This window comes from Citrus sinensis, chromosome 6 (genome assembly GCF_022201045.2).
Source record: "Citrus sinensis cultivar Valencia sweet orange chromosome 6, DVS_A1.0, whole genome shotgun sequence".
Classification (NCBI taxonomy): Eukaryota; Viridiplantae; Streptophyta; class Magnoliopsida; order Sapindales; family Rutaceae; genus Citrus; species Citrus sinensis.
In genome coordinates this window covers 3,578,262-3,599,585 of record NC_068561.1, presented here as the reverse complement: position 1 = coordinate 3,599,585, position 21,324 = coordinate 3,578,262, and the positions used below count along the sequence as shown (strand labels likewise).

Sequence of the window (21,324 nt, the reverse complement as noted above, 5' to 3'; positions counted from 1 at the left end):
TCCTGTTTTGTAACAGGCGTTGAAAGCTGAGCATCAACCTAATCACTTGACAGTTCTTCAAGTATTACCTTACTCTTAGGTTTGAAGTTATTCATATAGTCTTCCTCGAGGGAAGTGAAATATGTGCTCATGATCACTTTCCTATCTTGAGGACTGTAAAATAAACCTCCCCTTATTCCTTTGGGATACCCCACAAACATACAAACCTCAGAACGTGAATCCATTTTGTCTGCCTTTGGTTTCAGCACATGCGCTGGTGATCCCCAAATACGGACATGTCGTGAACTTGGTGACCTGACCATAATTCTATTGGGGTTTTAGGCACTGACTTAGATGGAACTAAGTTCAAGAGGTAAACTGCAGTTTCCAGTGCTAGTCCCCAAAAAGAGATTGGTAATGATGAATAACTAAACATAGATCTCACCATATCTAAAAGAGTTCTATTTCTTCTTTCAGCTACCCCATTTTGTTGTGGTGTTTCCGGGGCAGTCAACTGAGATATAATCCCATTTTCAACTAGATACTCTTTGAAATCTCCTGAGAGAAATTCATCACCTCGATCAGATTGAAGTTTCTTTATGTTCTTATCTAATTGCTTTCTGTCTCAGCCCTATACTCTTTGAATTTCTCAAGAGCTTCAGACTTGTGACCCATCAAATAAACATAACCGTATCTTGAGTAATCATCAGTGAAAGTGATGAAATACTCATAACCTCCTCGAGCTTGTACATTGATTGGTCCACATACATATGTATGTACCAATTCAAGTGGTACTGTTGCACGTACTCCTTTGGCCGAGAATGGCCTTTTGGTCATTTTCCCTTCTAAACAGGATTCACAGAGTGACAATGATTCATTTTCTAATGGACCCAAGAGCCCATATTTGATCATTCTCTGTATCCTATTTTGGTTTATATGACCCAAGCATAAATGCCAGAGGTAACATTGGTTGGAAGAAATATTTCTTTTTTTAGATAAATGTGTATGCTCATCATTATTGATCACTGTGTCATGCATAGAATGGATCATTGGACTTAAATAATATAAATTATCTTCCAATGTACCAGAACAAATAAGTCTCTTATAATGAAAAATAAAAACAGAGGATCCAAAATTTACAGTGTACCCTTACTTTGACAAACAAGCTACTGAAATTAAATTCCTCTTAATGTCTGGAACATAAAGACAATTATTCAAAACTAAAGTTTCATTATTAAAAGATAATAAAACAGATCCAATCTTCACTGCTGACACGAACTGACATGTCCCTAACTGCAGCTTGACGCTTCCTTCACTTGTTTTCATGGTTTCCTAAAACCAATAAAGTGAATTAAAAATATGATTAGTTGCTCCTGAATCCAACACCTAAGTGTTAATAGGATTCTGAACTAAACATGCCTCAATTACAAAAAGATTTCCCATACCTGATTTCACAATCTTAGGGCAATCCTTTTTCCAGTGACCTTTCTGTCCACACTTAAAGCATTTGCCTTTCAACTTGTCATCTTACTTGGTAGACGGTTTCTTTTTCCCAGCTTTCTTCTTACCTTTGCCTTTCGGCTTAGGCCCAGAAGATGAACTTTTTTTAGTAATATTTATGCTTCCTAGAGATTTCTCAGCACGATAGATCTCTTCAGCAGAATGGAGTTCGTTCATCAATTCAATTAAGGTTATGTTTCTTTTATTCATGTTATAATTGACCTTAAACTTCTTGAATGTTTCTGGCAGAGATTCTAGCACCATGTCAATCTTTGAGTTATCATCGATTTGTGCTCCCTGAATCTCAGCCTCATTCAAATAGTCCATCATTTTGAGGACATGATCACGAACTCTTGTGTCCTTCCCTATTTTATTATTCATAATTCCTTTCAGCGCTGCTTGTCTCGCGGAGCGAGTACTATGCCCGAACATCTGTTGGAGACTATCCATTATTTCAGTGGCAGTCTCCAAGTTCTGATGTTTGGTCTGCAGAATATTAGAAATCGAGGCTAAAATATAGCACTTTGCCATTTCGTTGGCCTTTTACCATTTCTCATAAAGCCTCCTCTGATTTCTATGAGCATCTTCCGCTGGAATTGGAGGGCACGGCTGGGTTAAGACATATTTATAATTTTCAGCAGTTAGGACAATGAATAGATTTCTTTTTCAATCTATATAGTTATCTCTAGTGAGTTTGTTTTGACTCAGAATAATAGTAAGTGGGCTTAGGGAAGACATTTTCTAAAAAATAAAACATCCATGCATAAATAATTTGAAATAATATTTACAATAAATGACAAAAATACATAAAACCATAAATGCATTTTAATTTATTGTAACGATAATCTAGTTCCGCTTTGACAAGCTATCCGTTGGGGAAGTCATGTCTATGCTTACTAGACCCAATTACCCATTGGATTATTTACTTTCATGTAGAGACATGATAAACAATTATCGTTATCATTTTTGGGTCTAAATTTGTTAACAGAGCTTCGTTGGGAAGGTTAATAACAAATTTTAGTTGAGTGTATAACCATTATTTCAATCTACGTATTTTTCATATCAATAGTCATTGTTGGGGTGAACAATCGATTAAAAAATATTTCAATTTTATCTTTGAAGAAGTTCATCAAATAAAGTATCTAATATATATACCCTCCGAAGGGAGCATCACCGTATCATGAAGTTAAGGTATATTTATAATTTTATTATTGAACTAACAATAGAGCCCGTGGGAAAATTATCTTGAATTTTCCCTTTCCCACTCAATATTTTAAAATTATTTTTTCTTTTTTTTTAAACATACATATTGTTAAGTGCATGCTTCCTATAATATTATCCAGATGATATCAAATATTATTAAGCATGTGCAAATTTCAAACAATATAATGAGATTCATTATTAATGAATGACATGTATCATTATGCATAGAGTGGCACTACTTATTTTATATGACATGTTATCATGGCATGTTATCATCCAAAATATAACATATAGAAAAACAATTAAATAATCTTAATTCATGGCTTTCCTAATAATGAAAAATACATTAACCCTAAGCCTAATCTTCATTGGGCTTCTTGTCAATGTCCATCTTCCATAAGCTTGTCTTTGTTAATGGACTAGGGGAAATTGGGCTTTTAAATTTATTATTGGTCCAATTTTAATTTTGAAACAAAATAAATAAATAATTAAATTTTTTATTAAAATAAAACTTTTGGACCAAAAATAAATTTAATGTGTTCAATTTTATCTATGCATTTTAATCCATTAAGCCCAAATTTCAATTGGGCTTAAAACTAGGATTCTTTAAGCCCAAAATTGTTTTTAGACTCAAATGCAAAAAATTAAAACTTGACTGCCCAAAGGAAACAATTATGAAACTATAGGGACCTCCATGATAAAAACCATGAAACCCTAAAATCCATATTTTTCTTTTCCTTCTTCCCTAGCCGCCATCTCCAAAAACCTCCACCACCGTTCAGACGCCAGCCGACCATCACCACGTCACCGGAAATTGTCCAAACCGGCACACAATTCTACTGCACGTGTAGCGCGCGCCACTAGCCACGCTGCAGCTGCGCGAGTTGCGTGCGCCAGCGCTCGCTCGCTGCTTGCTGTGCTCACAGCGCGTGCTGGTTGCTGTGCGCTGCTTTTTCGTGATTGCCGCTGAAAAATCCAGCGTTCGTTCCTTTGTCGTCGCGTGATTAATCTCCAGCGATTTACAAATTTCCTACGCTAATTTTGGCTTACAAAAAAATTCTATTACAGTCAAGTAAATAAAGAGGGAAACATGGTAATAAAAAAACCACCCCTCTTGTTACAAATTCAAACAAAAATACAACAGAAAATCTAACCATGAATTAAGACAAACCAAAATATGCTTTATTCATATATTAAACAAATAATATATATCTGAATAAATTGTGCCACTCTAATACATAAATTTCAAGAATGATTTCATACGAAATTCTTATATATTAATATAAGATGGCTCTGATACCAATTGTTGGGAAAATACAGTTTTTTAAATTTTTTATAAAAAACTTTTAAGATCGCTCTCATACAATATATAAGAATTTGTAATTTAGAAATCGTACCTTGAAAATTCGATTTAGCTTTTTCCGATGAAGTGATTTAGGCTCCTAGATCACGATCCGTCACCACCACGCCTGTTAGATCACGATCTGTCACCACCAAGCTTGTTAGATCACGAACTGTCACCAATGATCTTTTAGGTTATGACTCAGATTTGATCTGCACTTGACGTGTGGGCGCCTTTATCACTACGAAAGCAATTAGCACGAGAAAATTTTTCTCTCAACAATAGAGAGAAAAATATTTTTCTCTAATCTGTATAAAGTGGCTGCTCTCTTTTTCTTTAGAGAAAATAAGCCTATTTATATCACCTTTTAGTGAAAACCCTAGGCTCCAAAAATCAAAAATCAAAAATCAAAACTCACGTTACTTGCTTTTTCTATAGGGGACCCACCTTGTAAAATAACATAAGGCCCCTTACTCACAAGCTAATTAAATGGAGCCTCCCACTAAATGATATATTTAGGCTTTTGACCCAAATAGCTAGTTATCTTGCTTATTAATCCAGTAGTGGCGCAGTCAATTAAATGAGATAACCCGGGGATCATTTAGGAACATACAATAGTAGCTATAATAATTAGGCCTGTAATTAAACTAGCCTAATTATTTAATTCCAAATCTACTCTACTAAAAGATTGGAATTGACCTCCATAATTGTATGCTCGAATAATAATTCGTCCCAAGCCACATTGATTTCTTTACTGCACAATCCTTTGTACCACATCATTAATTAAATCGATATCTCAATTGTCCAATCAATTTAATTACATCTTGTTCCTTGATACTTATTGGTTTTCTTTAATAATCATTTTCAACATACTAAATATGTTGACACACTCTGGCCAGAGAATTCTATGATCAAGTGCCGAAAACCCATCAAGTGCCGAAAACCCATCAAGAGATGTGTTGTACAAATTCTATATTGTTAATCCATAACTCCAATACTCATAATTGCTCCCACCAAGATACCGGGTAATCTTTCCACAATTGTGTGTCGTGCCCATTGGTAACTCAAATGGAATAACAATTACAATCATGAAATCATAACTAACTTAAGATTAAGATTACAGTAAAATCAATGCCTATGAGATTTAATAAGTCTGACAGTCATTTAAAGGTTAATTAAATCTCATATGTGATCTTGTTCAATGTAGTCGTACTATATCAATAAATTCATGCATGATTAGAACAAATCATTCAATGAATTCATTACAGTCTATACCTAAATAAAGTGCCCAACTTTATTTATCAACTGCGAACTAAATTTATTTAATCATAAGATAACTGTTATTTATGTCTTTTGTGAATTCACATGGTGATCACATAAATACATATAATATGATTAAATGGACTTTAATAAAAATATTAATGCAATTAAAATATTTGAATAAAATACCTCATTAATTTTATTAATTAGAAAAAAATGTTTATTATAATTAAATAAACACATATGCTTTTAAAGAGCATATTTTCCCAACACTTTTAACTAAAAATTACAATAAAATTATCAAATTAGTTATTATTTAGTTTTAGATAGAAGGATAAACAAAACTCAAATCAATTTTTAACTCTATGTTTCTGCTATTTAAATTCAAGTATCTAATTAAATAAACCTTTTAAAACTATTCAAAATCAATTTGCCACGTCGGCCGGACATACATAATAGAGAATTTTCTATATTGAATAGGAGCCTAAGTGGGTGATTATTGCTGACCTATATGCTGATGTAATGATCTTTTTCCCCCACTTCTTTTCCCATCTTAACAAGCAAAGATGCTGCCGAGCTTCTTGACCGATTTTTCTTGTTCTTTTTCTTTTTTTTTTCTCATCTTTCTTTTAAAATAAGATAGACAAAGTTTAAATAAATTTATTTAATTTTCTATTTCTCTCATATCTAATTTTTTTAATAAATAAAACGGGCTACTGAATACTGAGCATCAATGTGGTTCGAAATTATAAATTATTATATAATTTTTTATTTAAAAACAAAAGCATGCATGTTAGGGGACTAATCTATAATGCATGCAGTTGAAAATTCCTAAATGGCAGGAAGTTAAACAAGGGAGTTAATTTAGATACTACGTCGAAAATATTTAAGCTAGTTTCGTGTGACAGATTGTACGGAGATAATGGATTTGCACTCGGTGCTGATAGATATTAGATATGCCTATACTGTCATTAGATCTTTCAAAATCCAAATTTCTTTGAATAAAAACATTATTGTAAAAGAATTGAAATCTTGGAGAATATGCTACAATAAAAATGATTATGCATTTCTTGTGATCTATCGTTCTGTACAATTAATAAAAAAGATTATATGAGATAGATTGATATTTTACTGTTTCGCATGGATTATGTAGATCTTGTGATCTATAAATTGTTCTATTTATGGGTTATATGTGATAATATCATATGCTCCTTTTGATCTATTATAATAATTTTTGTTGTAAATTTCTAGTTGATTTAATTTAAGTGTTGGGATAAAAACATTTGAGATTAAACCTCTCAATTAATTCCACTGGATACCACAAATTCAAACTCAAAATTTTAAGACTCTATGAGATAGATTGAGATTTAACTATTTTTCTGATCTTGTAAGAAGTCAAGTCATTAAAGGAATTAAGCTTTCACAACTATAAGAAAAAGTATCTACCATCATAGTCCTCTGTATGATGGTTTCTGATTTGGAGGCCTACAACGATAGAATCATGATATATATTTTTTTTTCTATCATGCATTTATGAAATAACTGTGATAGAAATATCGTCTATCAACAAACCATGATATATTGGTGATAGAAATATCGTCTATCAAGATGATAGACTGGTGATAGATTATTTGGCTATTAAGAATGGAAGACTAATTTTTTATGTTGACTTTAATTGTGCAGGTTTGACTTTATTTTTAAAAATATTTTATTACCAAAAAAAGAAGTGAAACGATGTCATTTCTGTTAATGTAAATAAATTTAAATTATAAAACATTGCGTTTTGCAAGTGTTTGAGAAAAATTATAAATGTAAATAACAAAAAGAATAAAACGTTGCGTTTAGTAAGGGGGGAAAGATTTTGTGAGAAAGGAGCCAAATTTTTTCTAAGTGTTCAGAAAATTTTCAAGCCTCATTTTGGAATCTCAAAACACAGTACACTAGCAGCAAACCCTCGAAGGCTAACCATAGCAAACTAACGACCTCCAAACATCTATCGTTGGGCACAGTTCTCATTGATTTCCATTATCTTCATTATTTTCACTCAATCGTCTCTCTTTGCTACGGTTGTCGCTCAGTCATCTCTCTTTGCCACAGTGAAGTTAGTGCTAATCGAAACCCAAATTGGAATGAGAACAACAGCAATGGTACTTTCATTGACTGAAAGAAACCCAGTCTCTTACTGTGAAAGAAGATCCAATTGTTGCGGCTGAAGTTGAAACCCTAACCTTCACTGTCAATTGAAACTTCACACCCTCTGATGAGTCATTGCTGCATATGTGTGTATTTAATTTTGACTATTCATTCTACCTTTATGTAAAGTAGTAAATAATTTCTAAAAAAAAAATGAAATGTATTTGTATGTTTTACATAAATTTCAAGAAAGATATTCTATAAAAATAGTTTGACTTGTAATCATGCATTGCATAATGTTGTGAATTTTTATTTCGTTAGTAATTTTGTTATATGTTCATGGGTTTGTATCTGATTTTTTTTTTATTCTAGCTAATTTTGATATTGAAGCTTCGTTAAGTTGAGTGAGTGTTAGTGTATGAATTTATATGAGATAATCTGCAACTTATACATCTTTATATTCTGATAACTCATTCTTTAAATATTGGCTTGAATTGTCTATAACAAAGGCTTAAGAGGGATTCTTAGCAAATGATTCTGCTATGTAAAATTGAAGGATTCTTAACTCTCATAGTCATCTACCTATGCATGTGGTGTTTTTTTTTCAGCAATAAAAAGTTGTTTATGGAAAGGTCATATTAACATGAAAATTTGGGGAATCTATATATTTGATTAGGTGTGTATTTGAAGTTGTGATAGCTATTGTTTTTGTTACAGTTGAGGTATTGATTGTTGCTATTGCAGTTAGGGAAGTTGCTGCCCTTATTGCAGCTGGTGAAGTTGTTGCTTCTGTTATTGTATTTGCGAATACTGTTGATGTTGTAGCTATTTTGCATCTGCTGGTGGTGTTGTTGTCTTTAGTCGTAACAATTGCTTGTCAACTATAAATAGCTGTGAGTACTGCATAAACTTGACAATTCACTGTTCTTGATTTGTTAAAGCCATTGTGTTAAGGTACTTAAAGCTTTTCTTTGTGTTTGCTTTCATTTTTGTTCCACTAATGTATATTATTTGAAGTTATAGTTTATCATTTTCTTCCTGGTGATTACTCATGCGATTAATGTAATTTCTTGGTACATTTTTAACCCTCTTGAATCAAAGTTTTGGAATCCTACCAACTGATCATTCAAAATATTTGTCAATAATAAATATTGTTGTTGGATTTGCACTTAGAATCGGAAACAACAGTAGATTGTGGTGTTTGATCTGTTATGTTCCATTTCTTATCCCCTATTATTTGACTTTTTATTTATGAAGTTGTCATACACTTGCTTAAAATTTACATTTCTTTAAATTTGTAATTATAATTCTATGTAATGTGTTTGCTGTGGGCCTTATCTTATTGTTATATTTATATTATAATAAGAGAGTGAACTTTTGAAAAGTATGAATTTTAGTTTATTAACTTTATTGGTTGCTGTATTTGTAATTTTTAAATTTGTTTCTAGGCCATGACCATACTTTTCTATTATGTTGTTTCTTTAATATAAAAGATAAAACTATATAAGCCAAACTGTGTTTAACTTGAACGGCCTCATGTAGCTTCAAGTTTGTTTATTTCACATGGGTGCTGTGACATTAGATAAACATTTCCAGTATATTGTGTTCTTTGTTCGTTTTATGTATATGTCAGAAACATTAATTGATAAGCTAGAAATGGATAAGTCTCGGATTCAGTGTAATTGACTATTGACAAAATATGAAAATGGTGTTGAGCAATTTATAAATTTTGCCACAAAAAATGCTGGAGGCAGTAGTGTCATTAGGTGTCTATGCCTTGATTGTGGGAATTTTTCATTTGAAACACCTACAACTGTAAAAGATCATTTATATATGCATTGTTTTGATGTGAAACATGACAATTGTTTTTGGCATAGGGAGATTCATAAAAGTCCTCCCCCAAGAGAAAACCATTTTGAGCCACAAAATATAGAGTTTGATTATGATAATGAGTTAGAAATGGCTAATGATACTTATAAGGGTTGTTATGGGGACCTTAAAGCATTTAAAAAGCTACTAGAACAAGCTAAGAAACCTTTTATACCTAGGATGCACAAAATTTATTAAGTTAGATTTTTTAAAAAAACTTAAGCCCTCTGTCATTCAACTTTTATCATCTTTCCATGGGTTAGAGAGAGAGGATCCATATTTGCACATTAAGGAATTTCTTGACATATGCTTTACATTTCGTTTTCAAAATTTTAATGATGAGTCAATTAGACTTCGTATGTTCCCTTTCTCATTAAAAGACAAAGCAAAAGCTTGGTTGAATTCACTTCCTGCTGGGTCTATCACTACGTGGGATGAATTAAGTAACAAGTTCCTCACCAAGTTTTTTCCTATGTCTAAAACAAATGCCCTTAGGAGAGAGATAAGTCATTTTTATCAAAGAGAGGGTGAGCAATTTTATGAGTGTTGGGAAAGATTTAAAGATTTAATGATTTACTCCTTAAGTGTCCCCACCATGGTTTTGAGAAATGGAGACTCATACAATGCTTTTAGAATGGTTTAACCATGTCGAATCGTCCAATGGTAGAGTTTATGAATGGTGGGAGATTTTTGAACTTACATGAAGAGACTGCATGAGATTTCTTTAATTCACTTTATGAGAATTCTCAACAGTGGGATTTTTCAAATCAAAGAGAGAAATCACCTCAAGCTCATAGAAAGGGTCTATATGAAGTAAAAGATGAATTTGATGTGAAAGCCACTCTAGCTACTCTTTCTAGGAAAGTAGATGCCTTAACTCTGAACTAATCAATGAATCACCATCCTAGTGTAGCTAATGAGGTTTGTGCTCTTTGTTCTAACTTATCTCATACAACACATAATTGTCCATCATTACCAGCCTATCTAAAGGCTTATTCTGAGTAGGTACATGCCTTACAATTGTATTAAAAACCCTTAAATAGTCTAAATTCATCCACATATAATCCTAATTGGATGAATCACCCTAATTTTTCTTGGAAAAAAAATCAACTTTTGTCAAACCAAGGAGGGCAACAATTTAACATGCCCAATCAACAATTTATACCTCTTAACCAAGTATACCCCTCTGCCCAATAACCTATGTCTCAATTTGTTGCACCCCAACAGAAAAAACCTTCTTTAGAGGATACACTTCAAAGTTTCATTCAGTTAACCAAACAAGCATTTCAGTCAAATACTCAAGCTATTCTAAAGCTTGAACATCAATTGGGTTAATTAGCAACTACTGTGGCTGAGAGAGAAAAAGGAAAATTCCAAAGTCAACCAGTTCCTAATCCTAAAGGAGCACATGAAGTTAGGTCAAGTTCAAGCCATCAGCATGAAGAAGCAAAGTCTAATATGACCTTGAGAAGAGGAAAATTATTTGACAACAAAGTGGAGGTTCGAACAAGAAAGACATCTGAACCTACTTCTGCAGATTCAGTTCCATCACAAGACTCATCACCAAATGATCAAGAAGAAAGTGGCCCACCAGCTTACATTCCTAAGGCTCTTTTTCCTCAAAGGTTAACAAAGGTAAAGAAAGGGACTTCAACAGGTGAGATTATTAAAATCTTTAAGCAGGTAAGTATAAACATTCCTTTACTTGATGCTATTAAACAAGTTTCTTCCTATGCCAAGTTTTTGAAAGATTTATGCACTAAAAAGAGAAATTTGCATGTCACCAAAAAGGCATTTTTAACTTAACAAACTAGCAATTTACTTCAATGTAAAATGCCATCAAAATTTAAGTATCCAGGTTCTCTTACTATCTCATGTGTTATAGGGAACCAATTGTTTGATAAAGCATTATTGAATTTAAACGCTAGTGTTAATCTCTTGCCTTATTTTGTTTACATGCAGCTTGGACTAAGTGAATTAAAATCAACTTCTATTATTTTGCAACTTGCAGATAGGTCAATGAAAAGACCTCGTGGTATTACAGAGGATGTGTTGATATAGATTGACAAATTTTATTATCCTATTGATTTTATTGTTATTGATTCTTAGCATGTACAGGATCCTAAGAATCATATCCCAGTTATTCTAAATTGTCCTTTCTTAGCTACAATTGATGCTCATATTAGTTGCAGGACTGGAAACATGCAATTGTCTTTTGGTAACATGACCATGGAATTAAATATTTTTAATGTTCCCAAGCATGCACAAGATGATGATGAAGTTGTTGAAGTAGATATGATAGAAGCATCAATCCATTAACACCATGCGCAACTAACTCTGATTTCTCTGTTGATGTTGACAGTGGTATTAAAGAAGCTAATGCTTTACTTGATTCGCCTCTTATCATAGATCTAATTAAGTGGAAAGAAAAGATTGAGCTACTTCTTCCTGAAGAGAAAATTGAACCATTCAAGTTGGAGCCACTTCTTAAAGAAGTGCAACATCAATCACATTCTGACACAAAAAAAGTGGTAAGATCTAAAGTGCTTAAATTGTTAGATTTTTATAATACTTCAGATAACTCTCAGGTAAGCTTGGAACAGAAGAGATCAAAGCAGTGCGATATTGAGGAGTTTCATTACCATCATCCTTTTATAGATAAAATGCTCCAATGCTTAGTCAATTATGTTTTCTCATATTTTCTGTATAATTGCTTTGATTTTCCCCAAATCTTTATTGATCCTGGTTGATTTGTTGTTCACATTAATTAGTTAGTTAGTAGGATTTTTTTTATTTTGTTTTTTTTCTAATGTTTTCTTTTTAGTTGTCATTTTCTTTTAAGCTTCCCCAACCCAGTTAGGTGTGTTCTCTCCAACTTTTTCTTTTATTATTTATGTTTTTTTGCATCTTTTTGCATGCTTATCTTTTATTTATGAAACATTCAGGACAATGTTACGAATAAGTTTGGGGGTGGGAATAGTGTGTGCTTTGTTTGTTATTAAAAAAACAAAAAAAAAATTTCAAAAATTCAAAAAAAAAATTGTGTTGTTTTTTTTTTGTTTTTATGTGAAAAGCCAATGATAAGAACTTGATTGACAATGAATATAGTTCTTAGAAAGGGTTGAATATTTTCTTCGTTTATACTTGATTCTTTTGTTAATTCCTCTTGATTGAGATTCTTTAAACTATGAGAATTAATATAAGTTCTTTCATAATTTTGACATGAAATTTGAGATTGACGTAGCCTGAGTTGAGAATTTTAGATAGAGTAAGTGACTCTTTATCTTAATTCTTATCTCCACAATACAAAATAATATACACAGGCGCCAAAGTCAGAAATAGCTACCTATAACCCTTAAGAGTGAAGCTATCTTTGAGTAATTTAGGCCTATGTACCACAATTATATAGAGGATAATCTACCATGAGAAGAAGGCTACCTTAAGGGGTAGAGTGAAAGCTCCTGACTATGGTTAAAAAAAAAGAGAGAGAGAGAAAGAAAATGAAAAAAGGAAAAAAAATCAAGTGCATGTGCTGAAATGAAAAAATCAAAAGAAAATGCACATAAAGGCCTGTGGAAAAAAAACATTGGAGATTAAGATGATAAGATTAGTTTGACTTACTCTTTTCTTTGTTTGAGGGGAAGGCTGTTGATGTTTAAGATTTTGGGAATGGATTTGATTGAATTGATTCACACACACACTACAAGAATCAAAAGAGAGATGGAATTAACTGTTGAATTAAAGTTAGAACTTTGCCAATATTTGAAATTTTCTTTGAGCTATATAATTTATGCAATTTTTTAGGCTATTTTTATGTTTTATTTAAAGTTTGTTATTCTTTTTATTTATTTTTTTTAATGATGTTTGTGGGTATCATCACTGAAGCCCTTACGAGATTATAACTCGTCCACTAGGGCCGCCTAGGGATTTAAAGGCTTGTTGCATACGCTAATGCAACCGTGATCACTTGCAAAAGTGGTTTAGTTGGGATTTTTTTTTGTTACTTTTATTTTTGTTTTTAAGTTTTAGTTTTGCTCGAGGACTAGCAAAATCTAAATTTGGGGGTATTTGATGAGCATAATTTATATACATATTTTATCATTTATTATATATTTGCTAGTTATTTTTATTTCTTATTTTTAATTAATTGAATTGTTTTATTGAATAGGAAATTAATTTGAGATTATGGATAAAAAGGGCATAAGAGAGCTCAATTTCGGAAGCATTAAAGATTAATTGATTTTTGGAACCAATTAAACATACATGCATGTGGAAATCAAGCCAAGGAACCGAACTCAACAAATTCATTCATCATGCACATGCGGACAAAGGAGAGAAATTGATTTTGCTTTAAAAGGGACCCACACTTGGCTTTCATAAATGGAAAAAGGAATCCTAATGCAATTCTAAGTGCCTAGTACGTGTAAGAGAGGCCAAAGCCTTTTGGCTTTAGAATTTAAAAGGTGGGCTCCATTTTGAAGAATATATAAGCAAGCTTTTGGCTTTTGGACGAAAAAGGGGGTGGAACGGAAACAAAGGGTAGCCGCAAGACAGAGAGAAGAAAAGGACGAGAGCAGTAACAGTTCGGCTTCCCATGGCCGACTTTATTAATTTTATTGCTCTATATTCAAGTATGTCTATCTAATTTTTTTATACTGAAATTAAGGATGAAAGCCTATTCAATGAAATAATTTTTTTTATTTAATTAATTCCCTACATGTGTGCTTTAATGTTTATGGTTCTTGTTTCACATAATTATTTGCATAACGTTAAAATCTTTTCATCAATTTTGTCATGCATTAATGATTGTTAGGATTAATACTTGACTAAATCTATGCTTGGATTTATAAAGTTTATATATGATTATTTTTTATTTTATGTCTTTCATTAAATTATTTACACAGAGTGCTTAGGAAAATTTTGACTCTTTATTATTTAATATGCTTACATGGGATGCTTAGATATCATACTATTAAGCAAAAAAAGAATCTATAAAAGATTAATTTTATTTGGGCTTAATTGTTATACCCATAAGATGATATAGATTGATTTCGAGTTGTCACTCTAAAATTGGGGATTAATTAATAATTAAATAATTACTAGTTGAATAGTGGTAGATTCTGAAACCTTGGTAATTTTTGTCTTATTGAATTCTCCGTTGTTTTAATTGTTTTCTTAGTTTAATTGGTTTAATTTTATTAGAAACTCAATTTGCTCAATTAGGTTAGAATTAATATTAATTTTAGATTTAAATTAGACTTTTCAATTTATAACAATCCATGTGGGTTCGACTTCGTTACCACTATTCTATTTCTAGATTCGTGCGCTTGCGAGTATATTAAAATTTTTCACAATAGGTTTCACTTGGACATGTGTAAAATTTAGAAACTGACAAGCCCATAAGTAGTGGTCAAATTGTAGAAGTTGATCGAACTTCAATATATCAAGCACACTTATATGTTTTGCATAACAATGAAGAAATTCAGCCTTATATAAGGTGATGTTATCTAACTTGCGATATATTTAAATTTATTGATATCAAGTTTTGATAGTTTAAGAACTTGAAATTTTTTTCTTTGTAATTGATTTTTAGTGAGCATTTAGATTGGCTACAAATTTGCCATCCATAAAAAAATGAGAAGTGGTTGCAAGATGAACATAATCGGACATTTATGGATTGGCTAACAGATAAGGTTTTTAAAGAACTAAAGTATAATTAATTTAATTTTTCCTTTTAGTTTTAGTTTGTGCTTGTTTAAAATTATATTCCTACCTATTAATAATAGGTAAATATGTTGATAGAGAATGGTCATGATATTTCACAAAAACTTTATTGGTTATCACAAGGGCCTCATCCTTATATTTTCCAACATCCTGGTTATGATATAAATAGTTTTCACTTTTTTACAAGAGATCAAGACTTAAATAAAAGTTACTCAAAACATTGGAGTGTTATTGGTTGCACAAATAATTTTAGTCGCAAGTTCAAAAAATAAAAATCCTGTCACTTCTACCATCACATACTATAGAGTAATTACAGAAATTTAGGATCTAGATTACGTTATGTTTAGAATTCCAATGATGAGGAGTGAATGGGTACATACAAGAGGTGGAGTTATAAAGGATAGTCTAGAATTTACTTTGGTAGACTTGTAGCGATTAGGCCATAAATCTGATACATTTATTTCAGCTTTTTAAGCCAACCGAGTTTTTTATATACCTAATAGCTTGATAAAAAGTGGTCAGTTGTATGATAAATGCTTGGTGGAAGTGAACCTACACAAAAAAGTGAAGATGCAATGGAATATCCTTCATTGACCACTAAATTCCAAGTGCTAATAACATAAACTCTATTGATGATGATGCTGCAATGTACGCATGAGACAACAAGGAGAGAATTTGGATTGGACCTTGAGTATGGTTTCTATGTTTGTTTGCATGTGCAATTTGTTGAGAGGGAGAAAGTGATATATGTTAAAGTTAATGCAAGAAGTATTTTATGCTACTGTTATTATTTTGTTTTTAATTTTTTGGCAGTTTTTATATGTTACTGTATTCTTATTATTTGATTTTGTTCCGTAGCTGTGATATTAATCGTTGATAAGGGAAAAAATGTCCCAGAGAATTCTTGCCCGAGCAATCTGATGCTTATTTTAATGAGTTTTTAGATGAGTAATCAGATGGATTTGCTAGTCAGGAAGCAGAGTACTATGAGGCACTTATCCGCGAGGGATATAATCCTAGAACTCCTATAACCAGATGATGTCCCTAATCTTGATGAGTTTGGAGATGGTAATGAGGATAAACCTGAGAGCAGTAAGCGAAGTAGAGGTGGCACTATTAGGTCAGAATAAAACAAGAAGAAGAAAAGAGCTGAAAAGTTTGTGGTCAAATACAACAGCCTTGGTGTTCAAGCTGGTGAAGAAACCATTAAGTTGTCTATATATATTGGTGTTTTGGGTCATACATCAATTTTAATCCTCTACAACGATTGACGTAGGGTTCCAGATGATATAAGAAACATCTACGGGGGTCTATTAACATATGAAATAGGAAATTAAGAGGATTTTTTTTAGTGTTATTATTGTAAAAAATGTCTAAAATATTTTAATTTTTATTTCATTATTATAAATATCCTCATTCTCACATTGTGATTGTGAAACTTGAAGGTGTACTTCATTGTTCATCCTAGAAGTAGAAAACAAGTACTATAAGCCATCAGAGCTGTATTTTGGAATTTTAAGTATACTTTAATGAGAAACTATATTTTACCACATGTTAATGATAGTAAAAGGCTTTTCAAGCCATCAGCACGTTACAACACTATTGATAAGGAAAGATAGGTTAAGTTTGTGAAGGAAATACTATCTAAAAAATTTCAAGTGGGTGTATCAAATTCAAGTATTAATACTATATTCATGTTTATGAAATTATTCATTATGTGTTTATCCATTGTCTATTTGGTTATGTTGGGTTAATGCCTAATTTTAAGCAGAAAATTAGCGGTGTGAATAAAATTAGGTGGGCACAAAACAAGTTTAATAATTGCTTAAGTAGAAAATGTTATGTTGGGTTAATGCAAGAAGTGTTATGTACAGTGATTTAGTTATTTACATTTTATTATTGTTTATTAAAATTGTTTAGTTAATGCAAACAGTGATTGTTACTTACATTTTATTTTGTGATTCATGTTTTGATAGTGCTCAGAAACATGCCTAATTGAAGAGGAAGTGAACAAGATTATTCTTTAGAATAGAGCTCAGCAAATGAAAAATAGAGGATACCATGCTAATGTTGAACCAATTATTAAAAAGTTTGTAAGAAATTTTTGCTTACTACTCTAATTCTAGTTGTTGTGATTACTTATACTTTGATAACATTAGCTTACTTAATTCATTGATGTAGTAGGATAGTCGGAGATGGAAGCTAAAAAAGGGAAAATACGGTCATCTAGAAAAAATGACATTCTTGTACAATCTTTTTTAAAAGCTCCAAGATGTGGTCATATGCAAGGAGTTGGCAAGTTTCTAGCCCCGTCTATGTATTTTCAAACCTTCTAAAGGCCTGCTGATAGAGAGACAGAAAGAGATGACCATCTATGGAGGAAATTAATTAATCGTCAGTTGGAAGAAATGATAAATGAAGTGAGAGCAACACTTCGCCATTTAGATATAGCAAGTTCTAGCTAACCATGTGTACCTGTTGAAAACAATAATGCTATTGAAGATGATAATATGGACTGCATTGAAGTTGGAGCAATTGTTGAAATACTAAAGGTCAGTTTGTTTACCGTTTTTACTTACTATTTATGGATTTAGTTTACTGTAATTTTACTTCTTTTACTTAACTATTTCTAGATTTAATTTGCTGTAATTTTACTGTCTATTTATACTTGTTGTTATTGGATTTAATTTGCTACAATTTTACTATTTTTACTTGCTGCTTTCAAATTTAGTTTATTGCAGTTTTACTATTTTTACTTGTTGTTTTTGGATTTAGTTTACTGCAATTTCACTATTTTTGCATATGTTTCAATCTAGATTTGTTTGCTGATATTCACTATTTTTACTTGTTTGTTCCTAGTTTTTTTTTTAACTGCTATTCACAGTTTTTACTTACTGTTGTTGGATTTTGTTTGATAGTAGTACTATTTATACTTGCTACTGTTGGATTCAGTTTGTTGTAATTTAACAATTTTTACCTGTTATTTTTTTATTTAGTTTGTTGTAATTTTACTATTTATACATATGTTGTTTCTGTATTTTGTTTCCTATTATTCACTGCTTTAACTTGCTGTTGTTAGAATCTGTTTGATGTTATTTTGTGCCCTTACATAGGCTATTTGTAAGAGACTTCTAATAATATGTTGTGCAAATAATTTAAAGTATTTAGGAACTATTTATGCCAATGACATTGACCAATTATGTTTGCAGAACCTTAATCATTTGAAAAAGAAGAAGAAGTAAGGGGCACCTTAAAATACAACAAGTAAGAACCTGCCAAAATTCTCTGTCTTTCCAAGAAAGAGTCCAAAAACCCAGTTTAAATCCCAGTAGAGATGACTGATGATCACTTACAAGGAAAAAAGTAGCAACCCTAAACATCAAAGCACAGAAAAATATTTGAACTTTGAATAAGTGGAACATCATTATGATATAATAGAAATAGAACCTACAGAAGTTGTAAAATAGACTAAGGACAAGCACAAAAGATTTACAGTAAAGCCTCCACCAGCGAAGAGGAACACAAGGCATGTGAGGGTACAAGGGAACATGATTTTGTTACTGCAATTGTTTGGCAAAATGTGTGAAGCTAAGATGTCAAACCAAGAATGGATTCCATATCTAATGAATGATGGTGTTTTCCAAATGGAAAGGATTAGAGCTTATATTAGGCGGCGTGATTGCAATGCGGTTCTGTCAGTAGATGCTATAGGAATAAACATCTTTGAAGTCTATATTGCGTAAATGATTTATAATCATTATAGTGTTATGTGTACTTTTTATGGGATTCCAATTAATAGATTTCGACATTGTATGTCTATTGTTTATCAGAATATTGTATGATTCCATTCTCCTTGAGAAAAGAGGAGTAAAAACATTTGGAATTGTTCGTTCGGGTCTAGTTTTGCTAAGCGAAGAACGTAACCTTACTGCATCCTTTGATTTCAGGGCACGTGGAGTTTGTGATAAACTAGAAAAAAAAAAGAAGGGACAATTCATCTTTATGCCTTATAATCCCTAGTATGCTCCTTTAATACTTTTCAACTCATATTAATTTCCTTTCTTGCTTTAATTTATTGAAATTGCTACCTTAATGTTCTTTCTTTTACTAAAGCTATCATTGCGTGCTGATCATCTTTGATGTGTTGGAAAAGGAAGTTTATTATCTCGATTCTTATAAGAGAGATCCTGATAATGATTTAAAAGAATATATCCTTCGATTGTGTTAAGATATATCCTTCGGGAATTTTGAACTACGGTTGGCTTGATCCCAAATTTTGGGTATGTAGGCAGTCATAGAGATGCAGCCACTTTGGGGATGATGGCTCGTTGGTAGTCGGCTCAGATTTGAACAAATCTTCGTCGAGGTGGAGAATTGTTGAAAAGTCAAAGAAGAGCTTGCCAATTTCAAGGTTGGTAGCACGATTCAACAAATTGTTGGTTACACCAACAATTGTAGAGATTTTTCAAGCCAAAAAGAAAAAATGGACAAAGGGGATGGATTTGGAAAATAATATATTTTTAATTATTTTATTCTTTGCATAGTAATTCATTTATCTTATAAATAGCTAAGGATTTCATTCATTTGAAATCATCCCAAAATTGTTAAGCTTATAAGTTTCTAAGCTTTTGAGAGAAGTGAGAGAAGTATGTCTAGGGAATTTATTTTTCCTGCAGAGTGTGGGAGTACTGGGTATATTTGGGTTTCTGGGAAGTGAGATTCATTACTCAAATATTGTACCCTATTAATTGTTTAATAAACAATTATTCTTTCTTGCCTCCGTGGATGTAGGTTTAATTACCAAAACCACATAATTCTTGTGTCCTTTATTTTTCTATAATTATTTGGTGCGCTTGATTCCGCATTCCGCGCACAACAAGTGGTATCAGAGCCGACGGTTCGTACTTGGGGGGATACGGTACTGTTCACGTATACGGTACTGTTCACATACAGTACTGTTCACGAATACGGTGGAGACGGCCATTTGTACTTGGGAGACAGTCTATTGTAAGTAGTGTGTATTTTTGCATGTCTAAGAAAGTTCTGTCAACAAAGGCGATAAGAGTCTAAGGATTTTGGTTTTTAATTGGGACCGAGTTCCCGTCCAGTTTCCTAGGAACTTTCCTGGTGCATTTATTCACTGGAAATTAACATCATAGAGACTTTTTTTCAAGTGGAAATAGTTCGTTGAGAAAATGGTAGAAGGTGAAACTTCCAGAATTAGGGAGAGATCTACCGAGACTATTTCAGGAGACACTTCAGGTGGGAGGCGAGATTTTTCAAATCGCTATTCAGCACCTGTTATAGGAGGCCAGAAGATCGATGTTGAAAAGTTTGATGGGAAAATCAACTTCGGCATGTGGAGGCGCGAAGTTATGGATGCCCTTATTCAAATCGATCTCGATGTTGTTCTAAAAAATAAAAGACACTTGTATGATGAAGAAATTTGGGATCGTATGAATGAAAGAGCCAGTGGTCAGATCAGATCTTGTTTGACCAAGGAGGTGAAATACTTGGTGAAAGATGAGGAGTGTGCGATGACTTTGTGGCGTACATTGGAGGAGAAGTACCTGGTGAAAAGTCCTGAAAATTACCTTCATGCAATGAGCCAAGTATATGGTTTTCGAATGAAGCCTGGGGTGTCAATGCACGATCATGTTTCAAGATTTGAAAAGTTACTTGCTGATTTGAAGAATCTTGATGAAGATATTAAGGATGAAGTCAAGGCTATGATTATGTTACACTCACTACCAGAGGAATATAGCCATTTTGTGACTACTTTGATATATGGAAAGAGTGTGATCGTCTTTAAAGATGTTTGCACAACATTGACTAGTTTAGAGATTCAGAATAATGATAAAAATTCTGAACGAGCATCGCCTGAAGCTTTGGTGAGCAGAGATTGGGCGATGGAGAAATAGAAGAAGCGTGGTGGAAAGAATTCTCGATCCAAATCGAGAAGTAGAAATATAGCTCGAGATGAGTGTGTCTTTTGTCATGAAAAGGGCCATTGGAGGAAAGATTGTCCAAAGGCTCAAAAGAGAGATGAGAAGAAACCAGCAGCAGCAAACATGGCACGGAAAGATGAGGGCTCTGATTATTCATTAAGTATTACTCCTGCAGCATACGTGGCTAGTTCGAGCGAGTAGATACTTGATACTGGAGCAACCTATCATTTGTGTTCTATTAAGGAATGGTTTACAAAATTTCGTAATCTGGAATCCGGTGCAGTTATGATGGGGAATGATCAACCTTGTCGCACAATGGGGATAGGAATAATTCGACTCAAAATGTTTGATGGAATGGTCAGAGAA

General features: G+C 32.4%; 1 protein-coding gene across 1 annotated transcript; it reads right to left on the bottom strand.

Moving 5' to 3' along the window:
• Positions 1-588: 588 nt before the first annotated feature.
• On the bottom strand, positions 589-2,010 carry LOC127903071 (uncharacterized). Its single transcript, XM_052443728.1, has 2 exons — positions 1,548-2,010; positions 589-824 (listed from the first exon to the last, which is right to left on the bottom strand). Exons 1-2 carry the CDS (start codon positions 2,008-2,010, stop codon positions 589-591), a joined length of 699 nt encoding a protein of 232 aa, XP_052299688.1.
• Positions 2,011-21,324: the final 19,314 nt, after the last annotated feature.